The following is a 19,420-nucleotide window of genomic DNA, read 5'->3' as shown; positions in this document are numbered from 1 at the left end:
TAAATTAGTTTTTATTTTCATATTTTCACATAAGTCTGCATGAAATGGAAGTTGCAATAGTCTTTTCTTCTTTATTTCAAACAAGAAAAAATGTTTGGCGGGACTTGATTTGTCAATCAGGAATTGATTGGATGGTTGAGGTTTTCTATTGGTGGATCAAATGTGAGTGACAGGTTGTCCCGCCCTTGTGCCAGTAAACACATCATCAGTATGAATGAATGAATGAGGAATTTATACAGCGCTTTTCTTATGTACTACTGTATCCCAAAGCGCTTTACATTCATATCAGGGGTCTCTCCTCAACCACCAGTGTGCAGCATCCACTTGGATGATGTGACAGCAGCCACAGTACAATGGTGCCAGTGTGCTCACCACACACCAGCTATAGGTAGAGACAAGAGAGAGAGAGTGATAAAGCAAATTCAAAGGATGGAAATTAATAGGAGGCCATGATTGGTAAAGGCTAATGGAGGGAAGTTGGCCAGGACACTGGGGTTATACCCCTACTCTTTACAAGAAGTGCCAAGGGATTTTTAATGACGACAGAGAGTCAGGACCTCGGTTTAACTTCTCATCCAAAGGATGGTGCTTGTTACAGTATAGGACCCACACAGACCACAGGATGAGCACCCCTTGCTGCCCTGCTGGCTATTGTAGTTAACAACAATAACTTAAATTAAATAGTGTAAATAATAAATGAAAGCTATGCCATTTTATCCCATGGCAAAGCTGAAAATCCATCCATTTGTTAATAGTAGAATTAATTATGGTACTGATCTGTTTAGTGGCATCCCCAAAAGACAAATAAATCATATGAATCAAAAGCAGCACCACGGACCATAACATATTACCTCATTTTTAATAGACATCACTGGTGAACTGCACAAGAAGGCAAAAGAGCTTTATGTTCTTGCCCAGACCATTAAAGATGTCTTTGGGCCCAATTCATAAACCACCCTCTTAAAGTATATTGTGTGTATATATATATATATATATATATATATATATATAATAAAAAAACAGCAACAAGAAGGTGTATTTCATGAGCATATGCCATTGAGATGAATAAAGACGCTAAGGGAAGGCTTGGAAGGCTTTTATACAGTAGATCTCCTTGGATTAAAAAATACTGAAACCTATACTTAAGACATATGCCCTTAGCTTTTGCATGCCACTTTTGTATCTGAACTGAAATTTGATTAAAACCTACTTTTTAAAAAAGTGTTCATAACATCAAATCAGAATTCAAGTAGGTTATTCATAATTCGGGATGCAATGTGTAATTAATATCATCCATTCTTTATGTGATCTGCAAAAGGAAGCATCAGTGTGCTGCATGGTGAATTCAGAATTGCAATCAAACAGTGAAAACACTGATATCTGATGAGTTTGGTTCAAATATTCTCATTGTTAAAATAAGAGAAAGGGTTTTTCTAAACCATGGGTAGAAAAGGCCATATATGATGGGGTTTATGGTTGAGTTAATGTAACCTAACCAGACAAACACTTCAAAAAGAGCAACTGGGGTGGAAAAGCTGATGTAGGGATCAATCATAGAGTTAATAAAAAAAGGCAGCCAGCAAATAATAAAGGCACCCACGACCACACCAAGAGTTTTTGCTGCTTTGCGCTCAGATCGTCGAGAGCTTTTAAACACATTCTCATTTTCATGCTGGTTTGCATCATCAAGTTTTCTAGCATGTTTTTTTGCAACCACAAAAATTCTTGCATACAGTCCAACCATGACAGAACAGGGCAAAAAAAAACCTATTAGTGTGTCTAAAGCCCCCCACAATGCATTGAAAAGCAGAGTGCAACTTCCCATACAGTATATGGATTCAATAAATTCCTCCAGTCCTTCCACATTAGATTTTGAGTACACTAAACCATACGAATATAACGCAGCCATGCACCAACTTATCAGCACCATGACCCATGCAACAGGTATGGTTATTCTTGTAGGGTACTGAAGCGGATAACACACAGCCTGATGTCGATCAATAGCAATAAAAATGAGATGAAAAATAGACACAGATGTAAGAAATAAGTCAAAAGTGGAGTGGAGCAAACAGAAGGCATCTCCATAGTACCAGCAGCCATCGACAGAACGGATCATACTGAAAGGCATGACCACCAGTCCAAGCAGAAGATCCGCGAGAGCCAGAGACATCACCAGGATGTTAGTGGGAGTCTGGAGCTGTTTGAAGTGCGCTATGGAGATGATGACCACAGAATTTCCTAGAATGGTCAAAGTCATCGCCGACACCAATATGAGATACAACACAGTCTGAGTGGACACAAGATGTGTGCCTTTAAGACAAGAGTTGTTCACTGCAGGAAAACAAAACTCAGTGGGATCATATTCTTGTGATGATAAATCCATCTTGCCTGTTTCAGAAAACTTAGTCGGTAGTTTGTAACTTTAACAGTGAGAGGCCCTTAAATACTCTTTATCATCTTCTCTGACCCTCCTACATGATGAGGCAGCAAATAACAGCTAAGTAATTGAACTATGCATTATTTTATCTTAATAATTATTCATCTTGCATTCATTTGAAATATAAGTATTTTGTTAAATTATAAATCTTACTGTCACTTTAATATCAATTTAATGCATCCTGCACTTTATTTACCAGTTTATTGGTCCATATCTGGTAAGGGTTGCAATTTGCTGAAGCACTCAACATGGACCTCAAAGATACAAATGCAAGATTTATTAAGATAATTTACAATCCCATAATGCATTGCGATAAGCTCGGTCAAATATATCCAGGCCTGGTTTCACAGACAGGGTTTAGATTAAGCCAGGATTAGGCTTTCATTTAATTAGGACATTTGAGTAGCTTTTATAAACGTGTCTTAGGAAAAAGACATTACTGGTGTGCATCTTGAGCCAAAACAATAGCACTGACATATTTTAAGATATGCCAGTAGAAGTTACTTTCAGTTAAAACAGCTCAAACATGTATTTTAGTCTAGGACTAGGCTTAAGCCTTGTCGGTGAAACCAGGGGCCAGGATGTTGGATGAAGTGAGAGAAATGCCCTTTACAGTTCATTCAACACTGAAAAGTATCAATAAAAATTAGTTTCCTACCTAGGTTTTGGAACAGAGCAAAAGACTAATATTTTTTATTTATTTATTTACTTTATTTCTAAATTTGGTTAAAAAATTAACCCTATATCCTGGGCCTAATTCTTGACCTGACCATTATGTCTAATTCTACACACAAATGTTTTATACAAAAAAACAACAGGAACACCATATTAAAAGGCTTTTTAAAAGGCTATAAAATATTTTTTCATTCACACTATGTTAATTTAGTTTGTTTTAACTCTATAAATAAGGCTTTTCTCAGCTTCACAAGACATATTGTTTGTTTGTTGACTGCATTTCCTAATTAGCACAATCACAATGACGCAACTCCAGACCCTCTGAGCTGCAGGTGAATTTTCACTCCTGTAGGGATAAATCAGAATAAAGTGTGATTCTTTTGTAGTTTAATGAGGACAGGTGTGAATGTACTGATAAACAGCAGAACATAATGCAAACATGTTTAACACATTTAATAAGTCCCTCTGCTCGCGAACTGTTTTTAGATAAAGAAAACATTAAACTAACCTCTAGTTATTTCCAAAGAATTTCTCTAGAGACAGAAATTACACAGGTATGATGTCAGTTTCACTGGAGGAATCAAAAAAACATTTGCTTAGGATTTTTTAAAGCATATTTTAGTTTTAATGAAACTACTTTTCAAACGCAAGTGACTTTGTTTTCCCAAGAATTGACACCTGTCCCCATGTTGAGAGATATCAGGAGTAAGTGCAGAGGTGTTGTGTGCATTGTGTAAACATGGTGGTTATTGTAGTTCTAGACTAAATGTGAGCATTTACTCACCTCACTTGCACAAAACCAGATTCAGTATTCCTCAAAATGAATAAAAACAGTGAAATGCAAACTCAGAACATTACGCAAACCTGCAACATTTACATAAAACATACGAATAAGCAAAAATGACATAAGATAAGTTTTAGTTTTCATTGCTGAAGAAAGAGTGTTGAACTTTGTTCTCCAGCATCCTATACTTCTACAATCCAGGGGTGAATTTCCCGAAGCCAACTATGGTCATAAATTCCGTTGTTACCAACACAATTCATTGGAAGTTGCGACCATAGTTGGCTAACGATGCTTTTAGGAAATGCATCCCAGAATAGCAGCACATCTGAAAGGTTTGTTTGAGCTGTGCCCTCTACTGTACGGTCGTGAATCTGCATTTCCTTCATGCCGTTCCACACCTGTAAGACCTTCGTTCATCTTCAGAACACAAATTAAGATATTTTAGTTGAAATCCGATGGCTCTGTGAGGCCTTCATAGGGAGCAATGACACTTCCTCTCTCAAGATCCATAAAGGTACTAAAAACATATTTAAATCGGTTCATGTGAGTACAGTCGTTCAATATTAATATTATAAAGCGATGAGAATACTTTTGGTGCGCCAAAAAAACAAAATAACGACTTATTTAATGATGGCCGATTTCAAAACACTGCTTCATGAAGCATCGGAGCATAATGAATCAGTGTAGGACCTCCAAAATGTGTTGCCAATGTTTGGCCAGGCTCTGGGAGTGTATCAGGATATCGTCAATGTAAACTTTCACAAAAGCTGTCTTCCACAAAAAGCTGTCTTTCCCTCTGTGGTGAGGGGAGCATGGTTCCGCGAGGTCTGCAGCAGGAAAGAGAGTTGGGAAACGAGGGGTGAGTAAGTGGGTCAAGTTCAAATGACAAACACCTGTGTCTTGTTTCAGTAATTGGCGTGGAGAGACCGCATAAAGCCATCTGGAAGTGAGACGCTGACAGAGAGGGACAGACTGAGGACTGTGTGTGTGTGTGTGTGTGTGTGTGTGTGTGTGTGTGTGTGTGTGTGTGTGTGTGTGTGTGTGTGTGTGTGTGTGTGTGTGTGTGTGTGTGTGTGTGTGTGTGTGTGTGTGTGTGTGTGTGTGTGTGTGTGTGTGTGTGTGTGTGCATGCGTGCATGCATCGAACTGTGCTGGAGAAGTCACAACTTACTTTGAATGTGTTACACTGCTGCTGAGCGCAGATAGCGTGAGTTTCTGTTTGTATTTGGAGTGAATCAAATAAAGCACGAGCCTCAGTCAAGCCAACCCAGTCCTCTTCCTTCCTAAAACATTGAACCTGTTACACCCTCACATATCCGGATGCGGTTATGTGCACTTCGACGGTCCAACTAAGTGAAAATGGAGGCACTGTGGAGTTGTTCTAGAGCAACTGGGATAAGGGGAAGTGGGTATCTGAACTTGACGGTTATTTTATTTAATGCCCAATAATCGATGCAGGGCCACAAGCCTCCATACTTCTTGGCCACGAAAAAGAAGCTGGAAGCAGTAAGGGGAGTGGAAGGGCGAATATAACCTTGATTGAGAGCCTCTTCAATATACTCCTCCATGGCCTTTTGTTCTGGGATGGAGAGTGGGTATACTTTTCCATGGGGCACTGGCTCCCCCGGAGCCAAAGTGGAGCCGACTGGTCGACGTGATGGGCTCGGCAGCTGGAGGCGAAGCCAGGGGATCCTCTTTACAAGGTGGAGCTGGAGACCAGAAGACAGATCAGATCCACACAGCAGAGAGAAGTCAGAGGAGGAGCCAAGGGCCTGAAGGGAAACAGCAGAGGCAGGGCCGAGGAACTGGCTGTTTTAAGGCCAGAACACACCAAGCCGACGCCGACGAACTAGTGGCGACAAAAGCAGACTGTGGGGTTGGCTCACGTCAGCAGCGTCTGTGCCCAAAGTTGGCCTGACACACCAAACCAACGATAAACAGCCGACGGCCAAGTAGCACGTCAGTTCTGGGGCTCCATTCCATCCCCACAAACTCCATGTGCACGCCCACTGTGACAGATTGTGTTGTTGGTGGGTCATGTACCGGGTCAGACTTTTCCTTAGGCTCAGGCTCCGGAGCAATGGTAGGCTCAATTCTTCTTGTCTGGCATAATCATTGTGGCAGGCTCTGGCTCTTTGTCTGCAGTGGGCTCTGGCATTCGCTCTGTGCAAGGTGTGGGAGGCAGCTGGCTGGGATCTGGGTCTGGAATGGGGCTGGTGATGAATGGGGTCCCATAGTCCACCAGCACCCACTCCACATATGCAGCGAAATCTCCTCGAGGACCATTCACTGGCAGGCATGCCTTAGTGGGTTAGGTACGCCAGATCTAAAAAGTATCTAGTGTGGTCCTCCAGTAAACGGTCCTTCTGTTCGAGGCAAAGTAGCTAAGTCCATCTTTATTCAGTTTAGGTCTGGTATTCTGTCAACCTGTGGCTGTAGTAATCCCACAACACAGGAGAATCCAAACAAACACTTCTTTATTAATCCACAAAGTAACATACAGGAGATCGCAGGAGCAAACTAACGAACAACCACATAAAGCAAAGACGAGACCGAACAGAGAACTGAATGAACTGAAGGCTTAAATACACAGACTGAGTAATCACGGAAAACAGAAAATGTGCGTAAATTAAAAACTATGGAAACTAATAAGCACAGGAAACGCAGGCAAACCAGAACAGGGAAAACAGAACCAAAACACAATGAAACAAAACAGACATAGCTACATGCTACATGTTCCAGTAACACAATTTCCAACGGTTTTACAGGAAGAATTTTGAGTGTTTAAGCTTTTGAATGATGCCTAATTTATGATGATTACAAAAATATGTTGTGGGGAAAAAAGGCAATAAAAAAGTGGGACTCTGACAGGTTAACAGATTGTATTCATTGTTTTATTGTTTTTAAGTATCCAAATAGAGGGAAATCACATGGGAATAGGTTTCTGTTGTTGAAAGGTGAAAGATGGAGTGACAGTAGTGATGCAATGCAGGAAGGGTGAGAGATATAAATATGTGCTTTCTGCACATTCACTCTTGCACGGACAGGTAAGATCTGTGTCATGAATGTCTAAAGGTATTATTTCTGTTCAAGCTGCAGGGCTGATAATGTTTTGTGGGTTTAATGCAATGAAATCTAATGTAATAATTATTAGTGGTATTTTATTAAGTCACATTGCTCGTATGGTAACAAGAAAACAGTTCATTATTTGCTCATAAATAAATGTGTTCGCTTGTTTGTTTTCAACAGACCATGTCTGGAAATGGACCTGAGACTAGGATTGACCATGGACCAGTTCTCTGCTTTGAGTCATTCAACAACTCATGTGTGAGATTTGTCTACCCGTCCGAGATTCAGATTTTGTTCTATTTGTTCTTCAGTGCCATATCACTCACCACAGTATGTGGAAACCTGCTGGTCATCATTGCCATCATTCATTTCAAGCAGCTGCACACGCCAACAAACTACCTCATCCTGTCGCTGGCCGTGGCTGACCTGCTAATCGGAGGCTTTGTGATGCCTCCCAGTATGCTGCGCTCTGTTGAGACTTGCTGGTACTTGGGTGACATGTTCTGTAAAATACACAGCAGTGTTGATATTATGTTATGCATCACATCTCTCTTGCACATATCTTTCATCTCTATTGATCGCTATTATGCTGTATGTCACCCGCTTCAGTACCGGAATAAAATTACACCGCCCATTTCCCTCATTATGATTTCCCTAAGCTGGGGTCTGGCAGCCTTTGTTGGATTTGCTATGGTGTTTCTACAATTCAACATTTTGGGTGCAGAGGAGTTTTATTTTGATAATATAGCTTGTAAGGGAGCCTGTATTATCTTTCAAACCCGTGCAGCCAGCACCATTTCCTCATTTTTAGCTTTTGGCCTACCTGCAATAATTGCTGTCAGCATATATCTAAAAATTCTCCTTGTTGCACGAAGACAATCAAAATCTATACAGCATTCAACACACGTGGGCAAGAAAACCAGCATATCTATAAACAAAACTGAGGGGAAGGCCACAAAAACCCTGGCTATCATCATGGGGGTATTTTTTGTGAGCATCTCACCCTTTTTCTTCTGTAATCTAATAGATCCTTTTCTTGATCACACAATACCACCAGCCGTATTTGATGTTTTGGTGTGGATTGGATATTTGAATTCTCTGTGTAACCCCTTTGTGTATGCATTCTTTTATAGATGGTTTAGAAAAGCTCTAAGAATTATTCTTTTGGCCAAAATATTTCAAGTTAATTCTTCACAACTTGACTTGATGGGAAGACGTGATTAGAAATGACTATTTTTTTAAATGTATAAATGTAAATAAACATAGAAATATCATGGATATGTTTTATGTGTTCACACTATGTAACAAGAAATAATTTCACCTCTGTACAGTAACCATGATTCCAAATAACCAGATCACTCTTGCATTATTTATAACCTGAGCAGCCAAATGTCTGGGAGTTTTTTTAAAATAAAAAAAATGTAATGTGAGATCAGCATTTAGGTATTGCATTTTATATTATCATTTTTTTTCCTCACTGAGCCACTACAGCAAAACTGTGCAGGTTAAATGTAGACTATTTAATGCTTTATAACATTACATGACAAATATGAACTAATGTCAATATGTATCATGTATCATTATGCCATCCATTACATGCATACATAATGTTCAGTTTTGTAAGTATATGCATATGTATATGTTTGTAAGTGAATATTTCAATGTCAAATAAATCACATGTATATTCAAAATATTAAAAAAAAAAAAAAAAAAAAATTAAGTTTAATTTTTAAGTTTAAGTTTTCCAGTATCAAAGACAATGTTAATTTCCAAGAAACACTGGAGAAAGTGGAGCCTCTTCTTGACTTGAAGGCACAAAAAATACAATTAAATAATATATAATTCATTGCTTTCAGAAAGCATTCAGTAAACATATTGAAATACTTCATTTAATAGCGCAATGAATTCAACTTGCATATTAATATTAACACACGCACACACACACACACACACACACGCACACACACACACACACATATTTATACAGTATATGTGGCTTACGGGGACTCTACATAGGCATAGTGGTTATTATACTGAGCTAATGACATTTTTATCCCCTAACCTAAACCTACCCCTAAACCTATTTATCACAGAAAACGTTCTGCAGTTTTTTTATTTATTTATTTTTTTATAAAATCATACAATAAAAATGCCCTCACAAGGTCAAATTCACTGCTGGTTCCTTTGAGATTTTCTTATAGGTTTTTTTTTTTTTTTTTTTTTCAATTTATGAGTAAAATAAAGCCTGTGGTAAACTAAAGTTGATGATACTTTGATGTTAAACAATGTTTAAGAAAGTTTAACAATGTAAACTGCACACACTCACACCCCAAACTGTCTTAGTTACTTATTAGAAACATTCATTTTCAAAAATAAACATAACTGGTAGGTGCTTTTCTTTATTTTGACCACAAGATGGCTACAACATACACTGTGTTAAAAAGCCTGAGAGGAAAGCCTCTGTGTTATTTGTTATTAAAAAACAAATAAGCAAGCCTAGCCCAGGTGAGTAACACAAACGCAATGTAACACATTAAAGGTGCCCTAGAATTAAAAATTGAATTTATCTTGGCATAGTTAAATAACAAGAGTTCAGTACATGGAAATGACATACAGTGAGTCTCAAACACCGTTGTTTCCTCCTTCTTATATAAATCTCATTTGTTTAAAAGACCTCCGAAGAACAGGCGAATCTCAACATAACACCGACTGTTACATAACAGTTCATAAATTCATAAACAACTGCATTCTTTATAAATCTCTCCAACAGTGTGTAATGTTAGCTTTAGCCATGGAGCATCATCAAACTCATTCAGAATCAAATGTAAACATCCAAATAAATACCATACCTACGCAATTAGACATGCTGCATGACGAACACTTTGTAAAGAACAATTTTGAGGGTTATATTGGCTGTGTGAACTTTGTTTATGCTGTTAAAGGCAAACGCGAGCTCCGTGGGCGGGGAGCGTGAGCATTTAAAGGGGCTGCAGCCTAAATCGGCTCATATTTAATGATGCCCCAAAATAGGCAGTTAAAAAAATTAATAAAAAAAATCTATGGGGTATTTTGAGCTGAAACTTCACAGACAAATTCAGGGGACACCTTAGACTTATATTACATCTTTTAAAGGGATAGTTCACCCAAAAATGAAAATTTGATGTTTATCTGCTTACCCCCAGGGCATCCAAGATGTAGGAGTCTTTGTTTCTTCAGTAGAACACAAATGATGATTTTTAACTGCAACCGCTGCCGTCTGTCAGTGGTATAATGCAAGTCAGCGGGAACTTGGACTATAAGAGTAAATAAAACACGATAGACAAATCCAAATTAAACCCTGCGGCTCGTGACGACACACTGATGTCTTAAGACACGAAACGATCGGTTTGTGCGAGAAACCGAACAGTATTTATATCATTTTTTACCTCTAATACACCACTATGTCCAACGGCATTCATCACTCGATTCGTGAGGTCTGATCGCGCTCTGACAATGGCAGTGATGTGTTTCAAATGCAAATCAACAATCATCCTACTTTTTTTAAGGCAAAGGCCCTATTTAAACAATGATATTAATTCAATTTCTATAATCTAGCTTTAATTTAAAAAAAAAAAAAAAAAAAAAAAAAAAAAACATATTCCACCACATCTTAGATAATGTCATGTTAACAGCATTCTGTGATGAAAATTACATTTGAAGAAGAAAATGTCAGACTTCTTTGTCTTGAAAGGCTAATTTCATATCTAACATTTTAGGTATCCTAAATGTACAGAAATAAATCATATTTTCACACTTGATTGGAAATGACAGAAAACACATTCTGTTCTGTATGTGAAATTTACCTGAATTTTCTTTTTTTTCTTCACACATCATATGACTCATATTTCATCTGAAGTTCTTCATTGAACCTGTTGAGTAGTATGGGGCAAAATTGCAATATAACTCGCAATTGTGCGTTATAAAGTCAGAATTGTGAGATATAAACTCGCAATTCTGAGAAAAAACATATTTTTTCCTTCACAATTGGACATTAAAACACGCAGTTTGCAAGTTTATATCTCACAATTCTGACTTTATAACTTGCAATTGTGAGAAGTCAGAACCCAGAGCGCAGCCAGTCATCAGCTCTCTGCAAGGACACAATGCCAGAGCCCACCGCAGTTGGAGAGCTAGATCCTGCCGGGATGCATAAACCAGTGCCAGTAAGAAGGACTGAGCCAGCCATTGCACCTCAGAGCCTGAGCCTCACAAATTGTCTGACCAGGTGCGTGAGCCAGCAACATCATGTGCCGCCGGGAATATTAGTGGAGTACGAGGGAATGGAGGAAAACTCTGCCCACATTCCCAATACTGAAGGTGAACTGCTGCTGACCTCTGGACATTATTATGTTTTGGAAGAGGATGTTTACATTAAAAGGGTGGTTGATTAACTTTAGTTAGTGTGTAATGTTGCTGTTAGAGCATAAACAATGTCTGCAAAGTTAGATATTTTCTTTTAAAGAATTCTCTGTTTACGAACTACAACAAATGGCTGGTAGGGACTACAGCAAGCTTCTTCCCGGGTTAGTGACTTCACTAACCCTAAAATTTACATAAACCCTGCCCACTTAAACACGCAACAAAGGGGACAAGGCCATGTTGGGCTGCTTTAGAGAAGAGGAAGTGTTGTTGTAGTAGAGAGTTGTTACCATGCCGTCATTTTACGCCAGACTGCTTCACAAATGAGGGTCAATTCAACACTGGATTTGCACAAAAGATTAACATGACGGCACATGCTGGTCGATGAGTTGAATCAACTCCACAGCAACTACATAAATTTATCCACTAACCATTCAGAATCCATATGCATTCTATAACTTCCTGAGTCTCTCTATCAGTGTCCCGACTCCGGTTTGAACAATTTAGGGCTGAACACTGTTACTGACAATTCTCATTTTGGCTGTGTGAGATTCTCCAGCTTTGTTGTTGTTGAAAAACCGAAGCGTGAGCTGTTAAAGCTCTGCCCTCTTCTGGAAAGCAGGCAGTGAGCAGCAGCTCATTTGCATTTAAAGGGACACACACAAAAATGGTGTGTATTTGCTCACACCCAAATAGGGGCAAATTTGACAAGCTATAATAAATGATCTGTGGGGTATTTTGAGCTGAAACTTCACAGACACATTCTGGGGACACCAGAGACTTGTAAAAGGGGCATTATAGGACCCCTTTTATCTCTAGTCCCTGCTGGTCCCATCTAACTCAAGGTCAACTATGTCCCCTTGGGTTCCTTCTATATCACTTCTATCACAAATCAATAGAACTTTGAGTCTCAAACCAAAAAAAACATGGAACCTTGATTCTCAGTCCTGTCAATGTGTTTTGTCAAGATTCCATGATAGCACAACGTCCAATTTCAAAACGGTTTTTACAGGTTGAATTTTGAGTGTATAAGCCTTTAAATATAATACCTAATTTATGATGATTATAAAAATATATTATAGAGGGGAAAAGGTGAGACACTGGACACTGGAAATGGACCTGAGACTAGGATTGACCATGGGCCAGTTCTCTGCTTTGAGTCGTTCAACAACTCATGTGTGAGATTTGTCTACCCGTCCGAGATTCAGATTTTGTTCTATTTGTTCTTCAGTGCCATATCACTCACCACAGTATGTGGAAACCTGCTGGTCATCATTGCCATCATTCATTTCAAGCAGCTGCACACGCCAACAAACTACCTCATCCTGTCGCTGGCCGTGGCTAACCTGCTAATGGGAGGCTTTGTGATGCCTCCCAGTATGCTGCGCTCTGTTGAGACTTGCTGGTACTTGGGTGACATGTTCTGTAAAATACACAGCAGTGTTGATATTATGTTATGCATCACATCTCTCTTGCACATATCTTTCATCTCTATTGATCGCTATTATGCTGTATGTCACCCGCTTCAGTACCGGAATAAAATTACACCGCCCATTTCCCTCATTATGATTTCCCTAAGCTGGGGTCTGGCAGCCTTTGTTGGATTTGCTATGGTGTTTCTACAATTCAACATTTTGGGTGCAGAGGAGTTTTATTTTGATAATATAGCTTGTAAGGGAGCATGTATTATCTTTCAAACCCGTGCAGCCAGCACCATTTCCTCAATTCTTGCTTTTGGCCTACCTTCAATAATTACTGTCAGCATATATCTAAAAATTCTCCTTGTTGCACAAAGACAATCAAAATCTATACAGCATTCAGCACACATGGCCAAGAAAACCAGAATAAACAAAACTGAGGGGAAGGCTACAAAAACCCTGGCTATCATCATGGGGGTATTTTTTGTGAGCGTCTCACCATTTTTCTTCTGTAATCTAATAGATCCGTTTCTGGATCACATAATACCACCAGCCGTATTTGATGTTTTTTTGTGGATTGTATATATGAATTGTCTGTGTAACCCTTTTGTGTATGCATTCTTTTATAGATGGTTTAGAAAAGCTCTAAGAATTATTCTTTTGGCCAAAATATTTAAAGTTAATTCTTCACAACTTGACTTGAACGGAAGATGTGATTAAAAATGTCTAATTTTTGTAAAAAATTTATGAATGTAAATAAACATAGAAATATTCTGGATATGTTTTATGTGTCCACACTATGTAACTAGAATAAATTTAATCTCTGTACAGTAACCATGATGCCAAATAACCATATCATGCATGCGTTTTTTATAACCTGAGCAAGCCAAATGTCTTGGAATACTTAACATAAAAAAAATGTAATGTGAGATCAGAATTTAGGTATTGCATTACTTCCACATAAAAAAAGGGACTTTTTTTGTTGTTGTTGCTGAGCCACTAAATCAAAATTGTGCATGTTAAATGTAAACTGTTTAATGCTTTATAATATTATGACAAATATGAACTAATGTCAAAGTGTATCAAGTATCATTATACTTTGAGACCCATCCATTATAAGCATAGCATACATAATGTTCAGTTTTGTAAGTAAATCTGAATATTTCAATGTCAAATAAATCACGTATATTCAAAATATTACATTTATTATATTATATTATTATATTAAATAATATCATTTTTTTTTAGTTTATTTTTAAGTTAAGTTTTTCATTATCAAAGACAATGTTACATTCTAAGAAACACTGGAGGAACTGGAGCCTCTTTTTGACTTGTAGGCACATACAAATACAATTAAATGAAAGATAACATTGAAATACTCTTTTTTTTAATAATGCAATAAATTTAGCAGGCATATTAATATTAACAGACACACACACACGCACACACACACACACACACACACACACACACACACACACACACACACGTACAGTATATGTGGTTTACAGGGACTCTCCATAGGCATAGTGGTTTTTATACTGAGTTAATGACATTTTTTATCGCCTAAACCTACCCATCACAGAAAACTTTCTGCAGTTTTACATTTTTTAAAAACCATCATACAATAAAATGCCCCCACAGGTCAAATTCACTGCTGGTTCCTTTGAGATTTTCCTATAGGGTTTTATAATGGCTTTTTCAATTTATGAGCAAAATAAAGCCTCTGGTAAACTTGATGATACTTTGACGTTTAGTCTAGTATCCGGTGAGACGGAGAACTTCAGCCAGGAAGCACACAACAGAGTTGAAAATCTCTTCGCACTGGTATCACCCCAGCACCAGCGACTTAATCAAGCAAGCTCCTCTCCAGTTTCTCCTATCCATTCGGTGAGGAAGGAAAGGTTTAAATGGCCAAAACCATCAGACAACATCGTATGGGCATGGTTCAGTGATGATCAAGGTGGCATCTTGGATGCCACTCTAACAGGCCCAGTCCACAGGAAAATCGACTCACTCACAACCATCGTAAACAAGGGGTGGCAGGCATGGCTGTTCCCTGTGGAAATAGGTTGTAGAGGCTTTACTGCCAAATCAGCATGGCGGTTGCTGTCAGCTTTGGGCATGGATGAGAGGAGCAAGACTCATAGGATGGGACAGGAGGCTGAACGAGCTTCATGCTGGATATGGAGTAAGAGAGAGGAAGAAAGCTAGAAGCCAGGAGCAGATGGGCAGTGATTTGGCCACCACTACCGACCCACCAACTGGAGAGTGTTGTGGTTAAGGGTCGAAACACTCAAGGAAGGTTGGGTACCACCTGATGACATCTGCTGCTGGCAGAAAGCTACAGTTACCTAAACTGGTAACCGAAGAAAGCACTCAACAGGTGTATTCACAATAACAATGTAAACTGCACACACTCAAACTGTCTTAGTTACTTATCAGAAACATACGTTTTCAAAAATAAACATAACTGGTAGGTGCTATTCTTTATTTTGACCACCAGATGGGTACAACATACACTGTGTTAAAAAGCTTGAGAGGAAAGCCTCTGGGCCCTATCACACACATGGCGCAATGCGATGGCAGGCGTGACGCAAGTGTTTTTTGCTAGTTTCAGCACGACACAGTTATCATTTTCACGTCCAGGATGACCTATTTGCAGTAATGACGAATGAAATTGGCTGATTATTTGACCAATCGTGGCAAAACACACATGTATTTAAACTGACTTGTCAGGTTGAGGGTGTCTATATTCCGCCATGTAAACAGCAATCCAACATGGTGCAAGTGCACCTGGCTTTTAAAGGGAATGAGAGATGACACTCTGATTGTTTTTTTGCACCAAAACGCACCCATGACTCATACTGTAACGCTGCATTCACACGGGGCATCGGCATTAAAGGTGCCCTAGAATGCTTTTTCACAAGATGTAATATAAGTCTAAGGTGTCCCCTGAATGTGTCTGTGAAGTTTCAGCTCAAAATACCCCATAGATTTTTTATTTTTCAATTTTTTAACTGCCTATTTTGGGGCATAATTAAAAATGTGCCGTTTCTGCATGTGTCCCTTTAAATGCTCGCGCTCCCCGCCCCCAAGCTCGCGACTCTATAATACATTGCATAAACAAAGTTCACACAGCTAATATAACCCTCAAAATGGATCTTTACAAAGTGTTCGTCATGCAGCATATCCAATCATGTAAGTATAGTATTTATTTGGATGTTTACATTTGATTCTGGATGAGTTTGATGGTGCTCTGTGGCTAAAGCTAACATTACACACTGTTGGAGAGATTTATAAAGAATGAAGTTGTGTTTATGAATTATACAGACTGCAAGTGTTTAATAATGAAAATAACGACATGACTCTGATCTCCATGAATACAGTAAGAAACAATGGTATAACTTTAACCACATTTAACAGGACGTTAGCAACATGCTAACGAAACATTTAGGAAGACAATTCACAAATATCACTAAAAATATCATGATATCATGTATCATGTCAATTATTATTGCTCCATCTGCCATTTTTCACTATTGTCCTTGCTTGCTTACCTGCATATAGTCTGTGTGCTGCTCCAGACGTTAATACTGGGTTGTTTAATGCCTTGAACATGGGCTGACATATGCAAAAGTTGGGGGCTTACATATTAATGATCCCGACTGTTGCGTCACAGTCTGTGTTATGTTGAGATTCACCTGTTCTTCAGAGCTCTTTTGCACAAATCAAATTTACATAAGAAGGAGGAAACAATGGTGTTTGAGACTCACTGTATGTCATTTCCATGTACAGAACTCAAATTATTTATCTATGCTGAGGTAAATTCAATTTTCAATTCTAAGGCACCTTTAATGTTTCTCATATACTTTAAAAGGGTGACGTCATGCATTGCCGAACTTAATTGTGGGTTCCGTCGCATCGCTTCACTCGTGTTGCTCGTGACAGAAGTTGAAGATTTCTCAACTTTTCAAGCGCCAATGCAGGTGTCAGCCAATCAGATCGCTTTATGTAAACACCCTTGAGCAGTCGCTAGCCAATTGCATTCATGCAACACCGGAAAGTAATGTGATTAGCTGTTATCACTATAACGGTCATGTCAACACAAGCTTCAGACACCCCCTCCATCAAGCGTTGCCACTGACGCCACATGTGAATGTGAAGTCTTTGAATAATATCTAATTTATGATGATTACAAAAATGTTATAGGGGAAAAGGTGATAAAAAAGTGGGACACTGGACACGGACAGGTTAACAGACTGCATTCATTTTTTTATGTAACAAATTATGTAAATAATTAGAGGGAAATCTCATAGGAAAACATTTCTGTTGTTAGTGATGCAATGCAGGAGGGGTAAGAGACATAAATATGTGCTTTCTGCACAATCACCCTTGCACGGACAGGTAATATCTTTGTCATGAATGTCTAAAGGTATGATTTCTGTTCAAGCTGCAGGGCTGGCAATGTTTTTGTGTGTTTAAAGCAATGAAATCTAATGTAATAATTATTAGTGGTATTTTATTAAGTCACATTGCTCTTATGGTAACAAGAAAACAGTTCATTATTTGCTCATAAATAAATGTGTTTGCTTGTTTGTTCTCAACAGACCATGTCTGGAAATGGACCTGAGACTAGGATTGACCATGGGCCAGTTCTCTGCTTTGAGTCGTTCAACAACTCATGTGTGAGATTTGTCTACCTGTCCGAGATTCAGATTTTGTTCTATTTGTTCTTCAGTGCCATATCAGTTACCACAGTATGTGGAAACCTGCTGGTCATCATTGCCATCATTCATTTCAAGCAGCTGCACACGCCAACAAACTACTTCATCCTGTCACTGGCCGTGGCTGACCTGCTAATCGGAGGCTTTGTGATGCCTCCCAGTATGCTGCGCTCTGTTAAAACTTGCTGGTACTTGGGTGACATGTTCTGTAAAATACACAGCAGTGTTGATATTATGTTAGGCAACACATCTCTCTTGCACATATATTTCATCTCTATTGATCGCTATTATGCTGTATGTCACCCGCTTCAGTACCGGAATAAAATTACACCGCCCATTTCCCTCATTATGATTTCCCTATGCTGGGGTCTGGCAGCCTTTGTTGGATTCGCTATCGTGTTTCTACAGCTCAACATTTTGGGTGCAGAGGAGTTTTATTTTGATAATATAGCTTGTAAGGGAGCCTGTATTATCTTTCAAACCCGTGCAGGCAGCACCATTACCTCAATTCTTGCTTTTGGCCTACCTGCAATAATTACTGTCAGCATATATCTAAAAATTCTCCTTGTTGCACGAAGACAATCAAAATCTATACAGCATTCAACACACGTGGGCAAGAAAACCAGCATATCTATAAACAAAATTGAGGCTAAGGCCACAAAAACCCTGAGTATCATCATGGGGGTATTTTTTGTGAGCGTCTCACCCTTTTTCTTCTGTAATCTAATAGATTCGTTTCTTGATCACACAATACCACCAGCCGTATTTGATGTTTTGGTGTGGATTGGATATTTGAATTCTCTGTGTAACCCCTTTGTGTATGCATTCTTTTATAGATGGTTTAGAAAAGCTCTAAGAATTATTCTTTTGGCCAAAATATTTCAAGTTAATTCTTCACAAATTGATTTAATGGGAAGAAATGATTAAAAATCACTATCCTGGATATGTTCCATGTGTCTTATGCTATGTAACTAGTAATAATTTCACCTCTGTATAGTAACCATGATTCCAAGTAACCAGATCATGCTTGCATTATTTATAACCTGAGCAGCCAAATGTCTGGGAGTTTTTAAAATAAAAAATATAATGTGAGATCAGAATTTAGGTATTACATTACTTTTAAATTAAAAAAAGGGATTTTTTTTCCTGAGCCACTACATCAAAACTATGCAAGTTAAATGTAGACTCTTTAATGCTTTATAACATGAAATGACAAATATGAACTAATGTCAAAGTGCATAATGTATCATTTTGCTTTGAGACCCGTCATACATACATGCATAATGTTCAGTTTTGTAAGTATATGTGGTTTAGAGGGACTTTCCATAGATGTAATGATTTTTATACTGTACAAACTGTATATTCTATCCCCCTACACTACCTCTAAACCTACCCATCACAGAAAACTGTCTGCATTTTTTGATTTTCAAAAAAACAAATTTTAGTATGCTTTTTTAGCTATTTGGTTTACGAGGACACAGGAAGTGTCCTCATAAACTATGTTTACGTTGTATTACCCATGTCATTATACACATTTGTGTCCTCATGAACCATGTATATAACACCCACACACACACTATATGAGGACATTCCATAGCCGTAATGTTTTTTATCTGCTTGTTAAGTCATGACGTAAGGAATGCCGATTCTGGGTCCAAGCCTTGGCTCGTTTCACTTGAGAATGGCAACTCTACGGCCGTTTATGAGCACTACTTACATTTAACATTTTAAAGTTAAACATTTAAAATACTTACAGTCTACATATCAGTCTCCGTGCTCACAGCGTCACAGACGTTAATATTTTAATGATTTATAAAAGATGAATCACTGTCTGGCCATTTGGGATTTTGGTATGGAGATAAAGGTTATTATTATAATTTGGAAGTATTACACCACATCATGTGTGTATATTA

General features: G+C 38.4%; 4 protein-coding genes across 5 annotated transcripts; 3 read left to right on the top strand and 1 right to left on the bottom strand.

Moving 5' to 3' along the window:
- Positions 1 to 21: 21 nt before the first annotated feature.
- On the bottom strand, positions 22 to 2,630 carry LOC125278473 (trace amine-associated receptor 13c). The gene has a single exon (XM_048207675.1). The coding sequence runs from the start codon at positions 2,381 to 2,383 to the stop codon at positions 1,358 to 1,360; it is 1,026 nt and encodes a 341-aa protein (XP_048063632.1). The 5' UTR covers positions 2,384 to 2,630; the 3' UTR covers positions 22 to 1,357.
- A 1,875-nt stretch (positions 2,631 to 4,505) lies between these two features.
- Positions 4,506 to 8,942, top strand: LOC125278472 (trace amine-associated receptor 1-like). 2 transcript variants are annotated; one of them, XM_048207674.1, is made up of 2 exons: positions 4,506 to 5,102; positions 7,145 to 8,942. In XM_048207674.1, the coding sequence occupies exon 2, from the start codon at positions 7,148 to 7,150 to the stop codon at positions 8,186 to 8,188; it is 1,041 nt and encodes a 346-aa protein (XP_048063631.1). In that variant the 5' UTR covers positions 4,506 to 5,102; positions 7,145 to 7,147; the 3' UTR covers positions 8,189 to 8,942. The 2 variants fall into 2 exon arrangements, with proteins under 2 accessions (XP_048063631.1, XP_048063630.1); XM_048207673.1 differs by lacking the exon at positions 4,506 to 5,102 and adding an exon at positions 5,284 to 6,970.
- A 2,164-nt stretch (positions 8,943 to 11,106) lies between these two features.
- Positions 11,107 to 13,773, top strand: LOC125278806 (trace amine-associated receptor 1-like). Its single transcript, XM_048208141.1, has 2 exons — positions 11,107 to 11,382; positions 12,445 to 13,773. Exons 1-2 carry the CDS (start codon positions 11,107 to 11,109, stop codon positions 13,498 to 13,500), a joined length of 1,332 nt encoding a protein of 443 aa, XP_048064098.1. The 3' UTR covers positions 13,501 to 13,773.
- A 2,766-nt stretch (positions 13,774 to 16,539) lies between these two features.
- LOC125278465 (trace amine-associated receptor 1-like) lies at positions 16,540 to 19,193 on the top strand. The gene is made up of 2 exons (XM_048207665.1): positions 16,540 to 17,215; positions 17,391 to 19,193. The coding sequence occupies exon 2, from the start codon at positions 17,394 to 17,396 to the stop codon at positions 18,432 to 18,434; it is 1,041 nt and encodes a 346-aa protein (XP_048063622.1). The 5' UTR covers positions 16,540 to 17,215; positions 17,391 to 17,393; the 3' UTR covers positions 18,435 to 19,193.
- The last annotated feature ends 227 nt before the right edge of the window (positions 19,194 to 19,420 follow it).

Source organism: Megalobrama amblycephala, linkage group LG11, assembly GCF_018812025.1.
Source record: "Megalobrama amblycephala isolate DHTTF-2021 linkage group LG11, ASM1881202v1, whole genome shotgun sequence".
NCBI classification, from domain to species: Eukaryota; Metazoa; Chordata; class Actinopteri; order Cypriniformes; family Xenocyprididae; genus Megalobrama; species Megalobrama amblycephala.
This window is presented reverse-complemented; position numbering and strand designations above follow the sequence as displayed.